General features: G+C 41.1%; 1 protein-coding gene across 1 annotated transcript in view; it reads left to right on the plus strand.

The window, feature by feature from the left end:
- Window positions 1–17,196, plus strand: part of LOC108520688 (SH3 domain-containing kinase-binding protein 1-like) — a 127,069-nt gene that overhangs the window by 82,911 nt on the left and 26,962 nt on the right. Inside the window, exon 3 of the mRNA XM_017860158.1 lies at window positions 13,962–14,065. Within this exon, the coding sequence (XP_017715647.1) occupies window positions 13,962–14,065 (104 nt within the window). The remainder of the gene's footprint in view (window positions 1–13,961; window positions 14,066–17,196) is intronic.

Consider the following 17,196-nt stretch of genomic DNA (forward strand, 5'->3'; position numbering starts at 1 on the left):
ATTCTCTAAGATTGGGCAAAACAGAAGTATCCCAGATGAGGGTCTTTAGGATTTTCTAGACCTTTGTTACAGTTCTTCAAACGTTTGTGTCTTTTTTTCTTCTCTCCTGCCCCTCATTCCCTCATCTTTTCCCCCTCCCTGCCCACTCCACCTTTAACTGTAAAAGTTAGGTGTCTGATATATTCATTTGTCAGCAGCAAAGTTTGAGAATGCCTTTAAAAATAGATATGTTAGAGGGAGTGTGTTGGATAGAAAGGAGAAATCTTGTTTATGCTCAATAAATAACTTATATTTAGAATCTTCCTTCAATTTTTCCTTTGAAATTCTGTATTCTCATTTCACTTGAATGACTCTGCATGGAGCATTTAAAAGTAGATCAAACAAAACCCTATAAATATGTTGAGTTCTTTTGGGCATTTTGCCAAAATTAGCCTTGCAGGGAAAAGCAGTGTGCTTTATGTATTGGATTTTCTCCTCTGAAAATCCAGACTCCCTCCCCTCTGGAGAGCTAGCTGCCAGGCTTGGGGAAAGTCAAGCCAGGGACACATTAGGGAAGTGTCCCTGGTATGGCCTGCTGAGGTTGGGTTATTTGGATTGAGGTTTGTGCTGAAAGGACAAAACCAATGCCTGGGACCAGCCTGAAGAAAGAGGAAAAGCAGAGGGATGTTTAGAGACGTCACTGATTTTGTGTTTTGACGTGTTTCCTTTATCTCACTCTGATGGGAAGAGAAGGCTGGTGAAAAGAAAATTAACAAAGCTGCCTTTTAACAGATTCCCGAATGTAAAGCCAAATGGAAAAAAGGGAGAGAGTCAGGTTGAAGTAAGCCCCTTGGAAAGTAGGTCTGTCTCCATCATCCCAATTTTGTATGTGAGAGAACCGAGGCAGAGAGCCGCGCAGGGGTTGCAATGCTGGGTGAGTTGGGCCCTTTGTCTCTTCTGTATTGTTAGCTCAGGGTTCTGTTTATTGTTGTTGTTGTTATTATTATTACTATTATTTAGAGGCGGAGTCTCACTGTGTTGCCCAAGCTGGGCTTGAACTCCTGGGCTCAAGTGATCCTCCTGCCTCAGCCTCCCAAAGTGCTAGGATTACAGGTGTGAGCCACTGCACCTGGCCCCGGGGTTCTCTTTATGTGCTTTAATGCGTTAAGTGAAGACCACGTATCCATGAGCAGTGAAATCAGAGCCCCTGCATCGTTTCAGATGGCTGATTCACATACCATTTTTATAAGATATGATTGAGGTAGAGGATGTTGAGTTATTTATGCTCATGGCACCAAAATTACAGATGTGTCTTCTAAAGAAATATCAGATGACAGTGTTAATGTTAAAACATCCATTTGCAGCTCCTCTTTGCGGAAACTCAGTTTATTCAATGGATGGCCCCTTTGACTATTACATTGGAAGTAGAAACTTGATTTGGGGGGGTCATATGTTAATTCACCAAATTTAAGATGGTTTTCAGTGGCTTCTTTAAATCAGGCATTAGACTCTGAAGTTCCTAGGGCTGAGGAGGGCCTGAATCAGGAATTTTCTAGATATATGGCACCTGGGTCTACATAGGGATCTAGAGTGGCGCAGTGGCATTGTCCTAACCATCATAAGGCAGATGTCGGTGTTGGTGAGTGAGCTGAATTAGTTGACACAGATGTGCATGAAAGAGCTGAGAGGTGTCAGGGTTGAAAAGATGGAGACAGACAGCAATTGGCACTCACAGATAACAAAAATACAATGGAAGGAGGACAGTGCTAGAGAAAGGCAATGGTTATTAGGGGAACCCAGAGAAGGGGCCCCCATGGCTGAATGAATGAGCATGTATGTGTGTGTGTATGTGTGTGTTCCCATGAGTGAGGGTGAGCTCAGAAGATGGACACCACAGGGCCCCTCCTCCTAGAGAGAGATGGCTGTCTGGGCTGTTTAGGCTGGTGGTGTCTGGCCAGGGAAGATGACCTTGGCTTGGTCACTGATGGAATAGTGTGGGCCTCCTCAGGGTTCTGTAACAGTATCTGATCAGAATAATGACTAATGTGGGCTACAGATGTGGAGCCCTGTTTCTGAGCTCACACCTCCTGCTGTGTTCACAGACCAGCCACAACCAGTTGTCATTGGGAGGTCCGAGGCCCCTTGTCATTCAGCCCCATGAAAAGCACCTTTCTTGCTGATTGAATTGATATTTATTTCTTTCAAAACACCAACTCACTTTACTATTAATGTAATTAAAGTGTGATTGGAAGGATAAGTTTCATAATACAAGGTAATTATTTTAATAGGTGACTGTGATGTTTTTAAAAAGCGATTACAGTGTATTACACGCTCTTTGTGAAAACAAATTGATATTGTAGAAGCATTTAAATGAGTTTCTACCCTTCCCCCAACCTGCCTCCCCTGCCACTGCTACCTTGGGGTATAGCCTTCCATAGCATTTTCTGTGCTTACACAAGTGTGTCCGTGTACATATACCCCCTTTCTCTCATTCATTTGTATCTTTTTTTGAGACATTCTCTTACTCTGTTGCCCTCATTCATTTAATTGTATTAGACCTTCATATATTAGTTGAATGTTGAATGGATTAATTAATTTATTTATGAACATTTGTTGAATGTATACTCTGTGCTAGGTTCCGAGTTATCAGGAGTATCTAAAATACTACATGCTGCTTAGAGTTATGAGTGTGTGTGTGTGTGTGTGTGTGTGTGTGTGTGTATTTATAAAATTGGGATCATAGTATACATATTACGTGATTTAGTCTTTTAGTGTACTATGGACACCTTTTCACACTGGTACGCATCGAGCTACTTGTTATATTTAATGGCTGCCTGGATATACCTTCCCCTCCCAGTAGACATCCACATTTCACATGTAGATCTTTGTGCATATATGCATTTGCTATTAGAAACAATGCCGTCCTGAACCTTCTTATACATATATCTTTGCCTACTTAAAACAAATGTTTTCTGTCTTTTAAGAGGACCGAACATAAAATCAAATATACATCATTTCTTGTTCATATATAGCCCTGTTCTACCGTTTAGTAAGGTTAATTCACAGGGGGGCATAAGTTTGTAAGAGGAAAGCAGCTAGAGGAATAGAATAGCATTGTTTAGTATTACAGATGCTTCAGACTACAAGGTTGATGGAGAATGAGTTGGTCAATTAATTGACCAACTTTGACACACCAACAAGACTGTAGGGTCTACCATCTTTCCATCTCTATAGCATCAACAATTCCAGATGGCATTGACTTTTGTTTGTTTGGTTTGTTATATATATACATTTTTTGTTTTGTTTTATTTTGTTTTGAGGCATGGTCTGTGTTGTCCAGGCTGGAGTGCAGTGGCACAATCATGGCTCACTGCAGCCTTGACCTCCTGGGCTCAAGCAATCCTCCTGCCTCAACCTTCCAAGTAACTGGCACTGCAGGTGTGCGCCACCATGCCTGGCTAATTTTTAAATTTTGTGTAGAGACTGGGTCTTGCTGCCCTGTTTAATACCATGTTGAAGCTTTAACTCTCCCTCTACCTTTCAGGATGTGGAATTCATTAGTTCATTCATTTGTCAAGAATGGATTGAGTGTCTACTCAAATAGAAACTGAGCTAAGTGCAGGTATCAAGGACAAGAAAAGGTCATTGGCCCTCAAAGGAGGCAACAGACATGTCAACTGACAATTGTTCAGAGTATGTGTCCATGTCTGCTTGTTAGCCTCTCCTTCTCTAGGTGTGTAATTCTTTCCACTGTGTTTTTCCAGCTGTGTCTTTCATTCTTCTGCTGGGCCATCTCCTGCTTCTGGGACCCCTCCCCATTGCCATTCTGCATGTTTCTGACACCAAGCCCTTCTCCCTGGATCACTGTCCTCATCACATCTTGTTCTATGCTTCTCCATCCAGAAACCTCCTCTGGTTTCTCATTGCCCACAAAATAAAGTCCTCATCCTTCGCTTGGCATCCAGAGTCCACTAGAAGTTCACTCCTAATCTGCTTTCCTGGTATCATCTTGGGTTGGTGGAAGAAGAGAGCTGAAGACCACAACTTATTTAACCCGTGTACCCTGGACAAGTTATCCAGGCTTGCTGTGCTCATCATAAAGATGGGTCCAGCATGCTGAACCTCCTAGAGTTGACCTGAGGACATGAGGGAAGGCCTGTTACGTGCCAAGCGTGGTTCCTGGCATGTAGCAGTCACTCAGTGTTCATTTCTTTCATTTCCAAGATTAAGGTGATTTTTCTTCTGTGACTTTTGGTGTTATCTGCCTCCCTTCCTACCCTCTGTGGCTCAAAGGCTCTAATAAATGGTTCTCTACTAGTTCTACATTTTCTCTTATATCCTGCCAAGACTTGGGAGAGAATGAGCACTGGCATAGCTATACCCACTTTTCAGATGCCCTCTGCCTTTGAAGTAGCAGGCAAATGGATTTCCTGTGTTCTGCTGTGCAGAGATGTTGATTATACACGTCCCTATGAAAATCAAGCAGGTTCATCTCCAGGGACCACACAATGCTGGTTAGTTAAATATTATACATTTCCACTGCAACAGTCCAGGTACAGCCAAGAGGGGTTTGTAAAGAAACACCCACAAGGTCCTTTTATTTGGAGTGCCATTGGCTTCTGAAGTGTCCTCCTCTTCCTGTGAGTTGCATTATGTTGAAACAGGATGACGAGTGGAAATGTTTCCAGTAAAGAGTATGATGCAGGGGTTCTGCAAGATCAGTAAATCTACCTTCTCTTCTCTTGTACTCAGAATCTACTGGACACCCCAAGTAAAAATGTGTGAATCTATACATTTAGTTAAGTTTGTATTGTTTTCTCCATCCTGAGATAGGAAACATGGCTTCTTGCATAAATCGAAGTTTCCAACTCAAGAACAGCCTTTTAAAGAAGCTGGCATGCCGCTCAGTAACTGGGGAGTTGCTGACCCCGCCACCCCTGAGCCCCTGGCACCCAGCAGCGTTTGTTAGTGAATCATAGCAGAGACCTCCATCTTCTCCACTCCCCTGCCCCAACCCAGGAACACATTTCCAGAGCTAGAAACTACTTAGTGCAACTGTTCCAAAGGTCTGTGAAATAAACATCACAGCACAGCAGCATTCACCTGTGCTAAATACTATTGTCAGATATTTAGAAGTCTGGGTTCTCTCCCTTGTGGGAAAAGACACTGAATGTAGGACCTGAAATAACCTGATCCTGGAAAAGTCCCATTTGTTTTTGGCCTGATTCTCTTCTTTGGGCAACAGATCTGTCTAGATGTCTCTGGACCTTGGCTGCACATTAGAAGCACATGGGGGTCTTTTAAAATCCAGATGCCCAGGCTGCACCCCAGACCAATAATGACATTTGAATCTCTAGAGGTGGGGCCCAGACACTGGTTCCCTTTTCCCCTTAGAATTTTTAATCAGAAAAAATTTTAATGTACAGAAAACTTGAAACAATAGTATAATGAACACCCACCTAGATTTACCAATTATTAGCATTTTGTCACATTTGCTTTCTATCTCTATCCTTTATCCAGTCTCCACACATACTCTTTTTGATTTCTTCTTTTAATCATTTAGATTTTTAGTGTTTTATTTTATTTTATTTTATTTTTAAGACAAGGTCTCACTCTGTCTCCCAGGCTGCAGTGGTGTGATCACAGCTCACTGCAGCCTTGACCTCCCCAGGCCCAGACAATTCTCCCACCTCGGCCTCTGGAGTAGCTGGGACCCCAAGCACATGCCACCATGCCAAGCTAATTTTTCATTTTTTTATAGAGACGAGGTTTTGCCATGTTGCCCAAGCTGGTCTTGAACTCCTGGGCTCAACTGATCTTCCTGCCTTGGCCTCCCAAAGTGCTGGGATTACAGGTGTGATTCACTGAGCCTGGCCTGATTTTTTTCCTTAAATGGTTTGAAAATAAATTACAAGCATCAGGACACTTCATCCCTAAATACTTAAGAATGTATCTCCTAAGTATGAGGACATTCTTCTAGGTAACTGCAATAGAATTAACACACTCCGGAAATGTAACATTAACATGCTATTATCTAGAATTAGTTCATATTCAAATTTCCCCAGTTTTCTCAATGTTTTATAGCCTTTTAAAATACATAATTCAATTAGAGATCATACATTATATTTAGTTGTCATATGTCTTTACTCTTTTAAATCTAAAATAATTCTCTAGCCTTTTAAATATCTTTTGTGATATTTACTTAAGAAAAAAATATTTCCGTGCCTGACTTATTTCACTTAACATAATGACCTCCAGTTCCATCCATGTTGCTGCAAAAGACAGGATCTCGTTCTTTTTTACTGCTGAGTAGTAGTCTATTATACCACATTTTATTTTCTTTTAAAATAACTTTTATTTTAATTTTGTAGGTACATAGGTATATATATTTACGGGATACATGAGATATTTTGATGGGGCATGCAGTGTGTAATAATCACATCATGGAGAATGGGGTACCCATCCCCTCAAGCATTTATCCTTTGTGTTACTAACAACCCAATTATAGTCTTTTAGTAATTTGAAAATATATGATTAAGTTGTTACTGACTGTATCATCCTGTTGTGCTATCAAATAGTAGGTCTTATTCATTCTTTCTAACTATGTTTTTTATACCCATTAACCATCCCCATCTCACCCCTGACCCACTCCCACTATGCTTCCCAGCCTCTGATAACCATCCTTCTATTCTCTGTGTCCATGGGTTCAATTGTTTGGAGTTTTAGATCTTACAAAGTGAGAACATGCGATATTTGTCTTTTGGTGCCTGGCTTATTTCACTTAACATAATGACCTCCAGTTCCATCTATGTTGTTGCAGATGACAGGATCTCATTCTTTTTATGGCTGGGTAGCATTCCATTGGGTATATGTACCACAGTTTCCTTATCCACTTTTCTGTTGATGGACACTTATGTTGATTGTATGTCTTTGCTACTGTGAATAGTGCTGAGGTAACCATGAAGAGCTAAAAAAGTTGATCTCATGGAGGTAGAGACTAGAGAGGTTGGTTACTGGATACAAACATACAGTTAGATTGAAAGAATAAGTTCTAGTATTCAATAGCAGAGTAGGGTGACTATAGTTGACAACAATGTATTGTATATTTCAAAATAGCTAGAAAAGAGGACTTGAAATGTTCCCAATACATAGAAATGATAAGTGCTCAAGGTGATGGGCACTCAAATACCCTGACTTGATCACTACGCATTCTATACATGGAACAAAATATCACACGTACCCCATAAAAATGTACAAATATTATGTATCAATAAGATTTTTTTTTTTTTTGGCTAGGTGTGATGGCTCACTCTTATAATCCCAGTACTTTGGGAGGCTGAGGCAGGAGGATCATTTGAGCCCAGGAGTTTGAGACCAGCCTAGGCAACATAGCGAGACCCCGTCTTTACAAAAAATACAAAAATTAGCCATTGTGGTAGCTTGCATCGGTAGTCCCAGCTACCCAGGAGGCTGAGGTGGGAGGATCGCTTGAGCTTGGGAGGTCGAGGCTGCAGTGAGCCAAGATCATGGCTCACTGCAGTCTCCCAGGTTCAAGCGATTCTCCTGCCTCAGCCTCCTGAGTAGCTGAGACTACAGGAGTGGGCCACCATGCCCGGCTAATTTTTGTATTTTTAGTAGAGATGGGGTTTCACTATGTTGGCCAGCTGGTCTCAAACTCCTGGCCTCAGGTGATCCTCCCGCCTCAGCCTCCCAAAGTGCTGGGATTACAGGCATGAGCGACCACACCTGGCCAGATCAGTTTTTGTAAACTGCTCCTCATTTTAAATTTGCATGCTTGTTTCCTCGTGGTTGGATTTAGGTAAATGTTGTGGCAGAAGTATTCTATAGGTGATGTTATAGAAGTATTCTATAGGTGATGATGTTCTATAGGTCCTTCTCAGTGCAGCCTATCAGGAGGCACATGATGTCAATTTGTCCTGTGATTAGCAATGTTAACTTGGATCACTTGGGTAAGGCTATATCTGCCAGCTCTCTTCATTCTAAGGGGACCCTTTTCCTTTTGTAACTGTGGGGAGATAATAATCTGTGGGGAGATACTTTGAGATTTTGTAAATATCTTAATCCCCAACAAGCTTTCGCCCAGTGGTTTTAGCAACCATTGATTCTTCCCAGAATCAATTATTACTATGATGGTTATAAAATGACTTTGTCTATTTCTATCATTTCTCTATTTGTCAACGTTCTTTTGTTTAAAAAAGAGAAAAAAGGAGCTTTCACTTCTCACCCCGTAACTATCTATCTGATCTTCTTTAGCTAGCTATCTAGCTACCCGTTGAACATATCAATATGGACTCATGAATTTTTGTAGTGAATAAATTATAACAAATTCCCTCAGTACCTACTGTATTGTCCCAACTTTGGCCAGTGGAAGCCCTGTCTAGCTGACTTCTGTGTCCTTTTGAAATTATCCCTTAGATGTTTGAGTACTTCATGAATTTTAGCACAACCAGATATTTTAGTCTCACTTTGTATTTTCTTTGCTCTAGGCTTAGAAGAAGCCATTTTTCTATGGAGACCTAGTTCCTCTGGGGCTGCTATTTAGGAAGGCATCAGTAGTTTAGTGAAAACTCCCTAGGCGATTTCAATATGCAGCAAAGAATAAGAGACATAGATTACAGTCTTTCAAGGGGACAAGGGGAGACCACCTGTTCCCACAAGGTGTTTTTTTTTTTTTTAATCGTCTGTTATTTGTGGTACTGATTTGTTGCTGAGATTTAGATTTTCATGAGTGTTATTCAAGAGATAGCTTTACATGCAGGTCCCTGGTTCCAACCCCAAAGAATGAGTTCAGTAGTTCTGCCCTGCATTTTAACAGTCTGGTGCAGGTGGTCCCCAGGCCATACCTGTAGAAAATGCCAGAAGTAACCCTGGAAACTGGGAATTAGGGGTTTCTTTTGATTTTCCTCTTTTGCTTTTTATCAGTGGTTTCTCCCTTTCAATATGATTTCAGAATACTGCTACATTCCCCAGGTATGTGGTAAGGATCTAGTTGATTAATTTGATGGATTATTTGAAAATATTAGATGATTTAAACCCTTGTAGCTTTACTCTTGTTCCATCATGGGGAATTGGGGATGTTCAAAAAAAGAGGTGGGGGGGTGGGGGTGGGGGTGGGGGTGGCGTGGGGGTGGGGGTGGAGGCGGGAAGCTCTATTAATGTTGAAGTTTTCCAGTTGACCCCAAAGACTTTTTTCATCCAAGTACATTATTCTGTTTTTAGATAGTTTTTCGATGGACACTGAATGATTTCGGCCTGGCCTAAATTTCACATGCTGTAAGATCCTAGGATGTAGCCTGTAAAATATAGATGTTATGTGTCTGTTTTGGTGGAACTGGGCTCATGACACCGTAGTCAGTTTCTGCTATTTCTCTTTATCTGAGAGGCAGGTTGCATTACGTTCCCATCTAACCAGCTTTATTTTATTAAATCTGGGGCTGTAGGGACCAAGTGGCCCAGCAACTATAAGCAAAAGCCTCCTGATTTGTGGTTTTTCACTTCCCTGGTTCCACCCTTTCAAACAAATGCCATGTTAGTGTAGCTACTTCCTCCGTCCTGTGATCTCAACACCCAGTACTGAGAATGCTTTAAGAACAGTCAGATGTGGGAGGGAGATAGTGCTTCTGGAGGCTTGCATTGCCTGGTTTGAAATCCTCTGGTACAATACGGTGAATCTTCGAACTTAAGTATAATATAAACTTAAAAAAAAAAGAAAAAAGTACGCCGGGATTTCTATTGGTGATTAAAGTCACAGCTCCTGCTGCTACCCCTGTGCTATGTTGTCTACTGTTCATCATGAAAAGAATGCCACCTTCAGTTTAAAAAGGAATAAGTAGCCCATGTCTTTAGACACGCCCACAAAAAAAAAAAAAAAAAAACAAAAATACGGTGATCTCTATGTGCCTCCACGGTCTTCTTGTCTGTAAAAAGGGGGTTAGTAATCTACCCCGGAGGTTCAGTGTGAGGATTAAATGGGGTAGCATATGTAAAGTGCTTAGCAGTCTATGGCACATAGTAGGTGCTCAATAAATGTTACTATTTTATTAAACAGTAAGTGGTCACAAATGAAAGGTGACCATGGGGTGTAGTGAGAGAGTTGAGGGTGTGCTGTCTCAGTTATCATTAGATCGGCTATTGTGATATCACAGTGCTTGTGATCAACTAACCCTTATTTCACTTAATGCAGTTGTTCCCCCCTTATCCGTGGGGGCTACATTTCAAGACCCCTAGTGGATGCCTGAAACCGTGGATAGTGCCAAGCCCTATATATACTTTGTATTTACCTATACATACATATCTATGAGAAAAATTAATTTATAAATTAAGCGCAGGAAGAGATTAACACCAATAAAAAAACTAATAATAATATACAACACTAACAATATACTATAATAAAAGTTATGGGAATGTGTTCTCTTTCTCTCAAAATATCTTATTGTACTGTACTTAGTTAGCCTTCTTATGATGGTGTGAGATGATAAAATGCCTACATGATGTAATGAAGCGAGGTGAATGATATAGGTATTGTGACGTAGTGTTCGGCTACTATTGACCTTCTGATGATCTGTCAGAATGAGGATCATCTGCTTTGAGTGATCCTGGATCGTGGAGTCACAATGCTGTCTGTGGTTGGATATAAGGAGCAAACAGTATCAGTGACTCAGGGGCAGGGAACATCTACAGCGTGGAGACACTGGACAAATGGATGATTCACATCACAGACAGGATGCAGCAGGATGGCATGAGGTTTCATCACACTACTCAGAATGACATGCAATTGAAAAGTTATGAATTGTTTATTTCTGGAATATTCCACTTAATATTTTTGGACCTCAGGTGACCACAGGTAACTAAACAGAACGTGGAACTGTTGATAAGGGGGGACTACTGTAAAAATTCCACGCTTAGTTCATTTGGACATGAAGGTGGTGGCTCAAACTAAGGGATTCCAAACCTCAGGCATAGGCAAGTCGTAAGTTTTTTTCCTTTAGTTTATGTGAGCTATTGAAATGAGGTGGCATTGTCCTCTCCTTACCTCTTTAAGGAAGGTCAAGACTCACTAGTAAAGATCAGTGAAATTCCAGGAAGAGGGAAAAATTACAAATGACTTTCTCAGACTTCCTTAAGTTTAAGATGGATGAATACAACAGAAATACAATTTCTCCCAACTTCAAGCATCCCCCTTGAACTGGGTTGTGTAGGTCAGGTGGTACTGACAAATTCAAATCCGTGACAAACTATAGTTGAGGCCTCGAAAAGCAGCATTCCAGGAGTTTGGGGCTCTCTGTAATGAGAGATCCATGGCAGAGACCTAAGTGACATGGTACAGTGTTGTAGGAAGCAGTTGAGTATAGATTGCAGAGAATTTGGCACAAAATGTGAATTGAATTAGTTTATCCAGCACTAGAGAGAGAACTATGAACTTAGGCTAAGGAAATGCTGCCACTTACTAGCTTGGTGACCTGGGGTAAGTCATTGAGTCCTGGATTCCTCATTTGCAAAATGATTGCCCATTCTGGCTTTTATTTTTTAACTCATGTGGTTGGCAGGAGGAGAGGATGATGGATATCGGAAGTGATTGTGAGCTATCCCAATGCGAGGGCGAATGACTGTGCTTGGCGTCAGGTCAGGTGATCTTTACCACCAGCCATCTCTGGGTCCCTCCCTGTGCCCTCTGTAGGGCTTGCTCTTCTTGGAATGTTGGCAGTGAGCTTTATAGGACTTTATGCCACCAAAAGAGTGACAGTCATGAGGCTTTTAAGAAGGATAGACTAGCCTGGCAGAGAGAAAGTAGCGAAGGCATCATTCTTCTGACACCAGGCAGGCCTTTATGGAAGTCCGATGCAGAGATTTAGTTTAAGAGCAGCCTGATTATTCTGTTTCAGGTCCTACATCCATTGGGTTAGTCTTTTCTCTAAGAGTAGATCACTCTCCTTTGCCATTTGTGCAGTGTTGGATCAGATGCTACTTTTTACAGAGGGTTTTTTTGAAGATATGAACTTACATACAACTGTAAGTTTTATGGCTTCAGCTAACACTAGATCTTCAGATGGTGTTGTTTTAAGTCACTTTGGTCAGGACTTTGACTTCTGTGGTTGTGAGTGTTGGTTTTCAGACGTTTGTCTTTTCACTTGTTTCATGTTCAGATTTGTGTCTGCAGAGTTTGCTTTTAACATAACATCTAGCAAATGAAAGCCCTTTAAAGATTGGTAGTAGAACTTCATCTTAAGAAGTGTCTACAGGGCCAGGGGAGTTGCAGGGGTCAGGAATGGGGTACCAAGATTGCTTTGTAATCTAGACTTTCTTTGCTAGAGTGAGAAATCCATATCTTTTTTTGGTACAGAGTACTTGATTTGCCTTCCATTGTGTGGGAAGCCATGGAATAGTGGTGGTGTTCTTTGCATCGGAATACCCATTCCTCCTGACCTTCCTCCTTGGAAAAGCAAGTTGGATTGGGCCCTCTGTCCTAGGGAGAGCCAAGCCCTCCTTGGGGTTGCACTACTTAGCCTATTGACAGTGCCATCAGCACCTAGGAATTGGCCTGGAAGCGCTGTGTTTGTTCTTAAGACCCAGAGGCTTGTAATTTTGCACAAAAGGGTGGAGAATGTTTGTGGAGTCACCAAAGATGTGATTAGACAACATATCGATTCTGAACTTCTGCCCTCTTCCCTCTATTCAACTCTGTTCTTGCTTAGTGAGGTACAGGCGAGAAAAATGGAACAGAGGGAACTAGGCTGCCGGCTTTTGAAACATATTGATCAGGGCACACATCCGATGTAGCACAGAGACCTTCCCCTTTTTATGATGTCATCCTGCATCGGGGCCTTAATGTGCCCTGTGATCACCTCTGCATGGACTTCCTTTCTCAGAGAAAAGATTAGAAAAGGAAAAGAATCCCTGTAGGCAGTGCCCAAAAATAATTTAAGCATTTCTAAATGTGTTTCTTTGAAGTCATTGATCCCTTTGGTTTTCTAGGCCATGCAGTGGCATGAAGGAATGGTGTGAGGCGGTCAGCCACGAACGACAAACTTCTGAGCAATGTCGGTCTCACTTCCTATCTCCCATCCGCCTCCCTGGCTTGGGCTTCCACTGCTGTCTGTCTGTCTGTCTGTCTGTCTCACCCTCACCCCTATACATGTTCTTTCTCCACATAGTGCACATCTGTGGTGTGGATGTGCTGTGGACAGTTGTGTCTGTACTTGAACCAGCTCTAAGCCAGGGTCTCCCAGATGGGCCACGCTGGGTGAGTGAGATGTTGTAACCTTGAGTGTCCTCTGGTCGAGTGAAGTGTGGCCCTGACTCTTATCTTGATTTGTCTGGCTTGGTTCTGTGTAAGCAGCCAGGGATCCTGTTAATGGATCCCCTGGGACAGAGGGAATAGTACAGAAGTGGATTTGTTGAATCCTGTGGGGCATTTGAAATGGTACCAAGAGCAGGCTGAAATCTAATCAGCCTTCACTTATCAGGCTTGAGTTCCCGTATGTTGAAAGGGTGATGATTAGTAAGAAAAAGGCCAGGATACTTTATCTTTCCTTTGCACATTTAGAAAAATCCCCTCTGCCTTGCTAGCATTAGAAGCAGACCATTCTTTTTTCTCTACCACATCACATCAGCTTCCATTAAAAATCAACAGCAGCAAATATAAAGCCCCACCCATGGAAAACCGTTTAAGGCAACACTGTGCTCCAGTGCTTCAGGGGTGGGGTATTTGCCTTCTGCACCAATGGATCGGTTTCTCATATCCATGCCTTTCTGACCCAGCAGCTTTTAAAAGACCAAGAAGCATTGCTCTGCTTTCTACTGCCTCTCTCTAAGAGACCAGGGCTGCCGTGCCTCTAGCCATGTCCCAGAGAGCATATTTGAGACAAGTCAGCTTAATTTGCCTGCATGCCTAGGAAGCCTCTCTTTAAAAATCTAATTTGGGGAGAAGAGCTGTCTCTAAATATTTTGCTTTTCCCATCCAGGCGAGCGACGGAGGCGCCGGTGCCAGGTGGCTTTCAGCTACCTGCCCCAGAATGACGACGAACTTGAACTGAAAGTTGGTGACATCATAGAGGTGGTAGGAGAGGTAAGCAACCCGGCCGGGCAGTGCAGTGGCCTCGAATGGGCTGTCATAGTCACTGCTTACCCACCCATGAAAACGCCTTGCTGCAGACTCACAGGCTGTTTGGTCTTGAAATTAGGGATCCTCTAGTTGAGTCTCCTGTCTGAGAAAATGGCTTTCCCCAGAGGAATGCCCCCAGGCCAGCTGAGTTCAAACCTGGGGCCATTGGAAAGCATTGTCTCTGACACAGCTTACTAAATACCTCTGAATTTCCAACCCGGTGCCACCAAGTTTCTCTTCTACTTGAATTCATCATAGACTCTGGGTATCCAGAGTGACCCAGATCCATCTTTAGAGCATGAATTTAGTATTCATTGTGGGGAACATTGTGGATTTAGAGGGCAAAACAAAAAGGAGTGACATTTCTTAGAAGACGTAGTATGTAGCAGATGTGACAAGGTTCTTAAGCCTGTGACATAGTTTATTGTGCGGGATGAGGAAGGAGGATCAAGAGACCCTAGAAGAGGCAGGGTTGACGACCAAGCCTGGTCCCTGTGACTGGAGACCCTCACTCTTCCTGCTGTACCACATTCTCTTGTTCCTGCTAGTGAAATGTCCCTCCAGATTCCCTTAGGCCCAAGGGATCCTGGGTTTTAGGCTTAGAACCTTATCATTCATTCTGATTCAACAGTTGTATCTATATGTAGAAACACAGTTTTCTAATTGCTTGTTGTTTGCTGATGCCCTCTGACCTTACAGAAACCCACAATTCATAGAAAAGGAAGCTAGAAGTTGAGGAGGACCTTAAGGGAACTGTCATGTGGGTGGAAGTGGCAGGGGTGATGCTAGAAGCCAGATTTCCTAACTCATACATAACCTAATGTGAGCCTGTGTCAGAGTTTTATTTAACTCATTAATGAAGGGATCTGTAAGATGGTAAGGCTGGCCTGAAGAGAATTGTGAAAGAACAAAGATAATGACTGAAAAAAAATATTTAAGATTGCTAAGTTACATGCAAAACTACATAGTGCCCTATAGTGCAATAAAACTGTAACCTTTGAGGTTATCTTTTCTAGGGGACAAATCCTTTGCATTTCTGCTCGTCAAAATTTATTTTTGTTACTACCTGGCAGGAATCATTTGCAGTGCTCTCAGTTTTCACCAGTTAACATCCACAGTAACAGAGTTGTAAACTAGCCTCATAAATAGTAAATAGTGTGCCAAGCAGAGATACATGTCCCTCCAGAAGCAATTAATGGGGTCCCGAGTGTGGCACTGGGAGGGCACGCAGGAACCCATTTTACCTACTTCCAAATTTTGGATAATTAACATGCCATTCATCCATTTTTACCCCTGGTGGCAAGCAGGGCACATAGGAGACATTTACTGAAAGTTGAATGAGTGAAAAAAATGAATGGACAGCAGAGAACATTTATTTCAGTGGTAGAATGACACATGTCTTAAGGCTGTAACCATGGAAAGAGATGCCAGAAGAAAAAATAAACAGATGTGACTAATAAGAAAAGTGGTTAAGATTTTGGTATGATTTGAAGCTAGTCCAGCTAAAGAAAGACAACAATAAATAGGAAAACATTTGCAATAAATTATGACAAAAGGTATTATATCTGTAGTATGTGAAAATATTAGGAAGCTATTATAACAATGATAAATGATAGATAAATTCGCCATAAACACAGAACCCAGACGGAGAAAAATAACCACAAGAAAATGTTCTGCTCGGCTGTTAATTAAATAAATACAAATTAAGACAATAATGGGTTTTTACTTATGAAAATCCTAAGAAAATATTTAGTGGTAAGGCTGTTGGCAAGGCATAGAAGAACTGGTGAATTTGTATGTCTGTGTTATCCTTATATGAAGCTATTTGGCAAGGTATGTCAAGAGCTATAAATATCTGGATAACACTTTTTGACTCAGTGATCTCATTCCTGAGAATTTATCCACAGAAACTGATTGATGAAGGAAGAAACATGTGAAACGTGTTAATTACAGCAGTATTTGTGATAATGAAAATAATCAAGAAGGAAAATTAAGGTGTATTTTCCAGGTATAACATTGTGAAGCCATTAAGATGGTAAACACAGGTTTTTAAATATGTATTTGTTGTGATACTTTGCATTGTAATTATCTGTTATAGTCTACTAAGCTGAGAGCTTTTCAATGGCAGGGACCTGATTTTATCTATTTTATATTTGTGGTACCTGGAATAGTGCCTGAAACCTAATATGCATTTTAATAAATGCTTGCTAAATAAGTAAGTGAATCAATGGAAATACAAAAATAGTTTTTTTGCAAATTGAACAAATCAGAACACAAAACTGCATACACTAGGATAAAACCATGTAAAATATATCTATATGCTTGTGATCAAAGACTGAATTGGGAACAAGAATTGAAAATGCTTCTGTCATAGAAGATGACTTTTCTTTTAATGTTGTAATAATGCATTAAGAAAAACCACAAGTCAAGACAAGGAAAATGATTAATACATTTCTCAGAAATATTGCCCACTTTTGCCTGCCTATTAGCTGCAGAGAAACTGAATGTTGATTGCATAAAGGAGAGAGAGGAGCGCTGTCAGAGCTGTTACTGGATTTGCCTAGAGGCTTATAGGGCTTTGCCACCATCTACAATACCAGCCTCCTTTCTATTATTCACTGACAGCTAAATCCTGCTCGTCATTCTGGACTTGCTTCAAGTAGGAAAAAGGAAAAAATAACCATATAGTCTATGATATTTACATAAAACAAAACGTGTTTTGTTGGCCTTTTAATCCAAAGTTTTAAAATATCATGAAAAATTCCCCATTGTTCCAGTTTACTTGTTATATTGCAGAGACTGGGCCCTTGTCACTGTATAATATAAAATCTGTCCTTTTCTCTTGTAGTGAATGTTATATAAATGCTAATGATAGCTCTTTTCTAATTCCACTGATGATTAAAAATAAACAGAAAAAGGCAATAAAGAAAAACCCCTAAATCACAGAGACAGATCAAGGCAAGAACATAATAGTTTTGCAATACTGTAGGATTAATCTATTAATAAAATATAACATGTATTGTATATGTATAATATTTTTATTGATTAATAGATGGATTTCTCTAATTTTGCTGTACGCACACACACACACACAC

The sequence above is a fragment of the Rhinopithecus bieti genome, unplaced genomic scaffold (genome assembly GCF_001698545.2).
Source record: "Rhinopithecus bieti isolate Rb0 unplaced genomic scaffold, ASM169854v2 scaffold_54524, whole genome shotgun sequence".
Taxonomy (NCBI): Eukaryota; Metazoa; Chordata; class Mammalia; order Primates; family Cercopithecidae; genus Rhinopithecus; species Rhinopithecus bieti.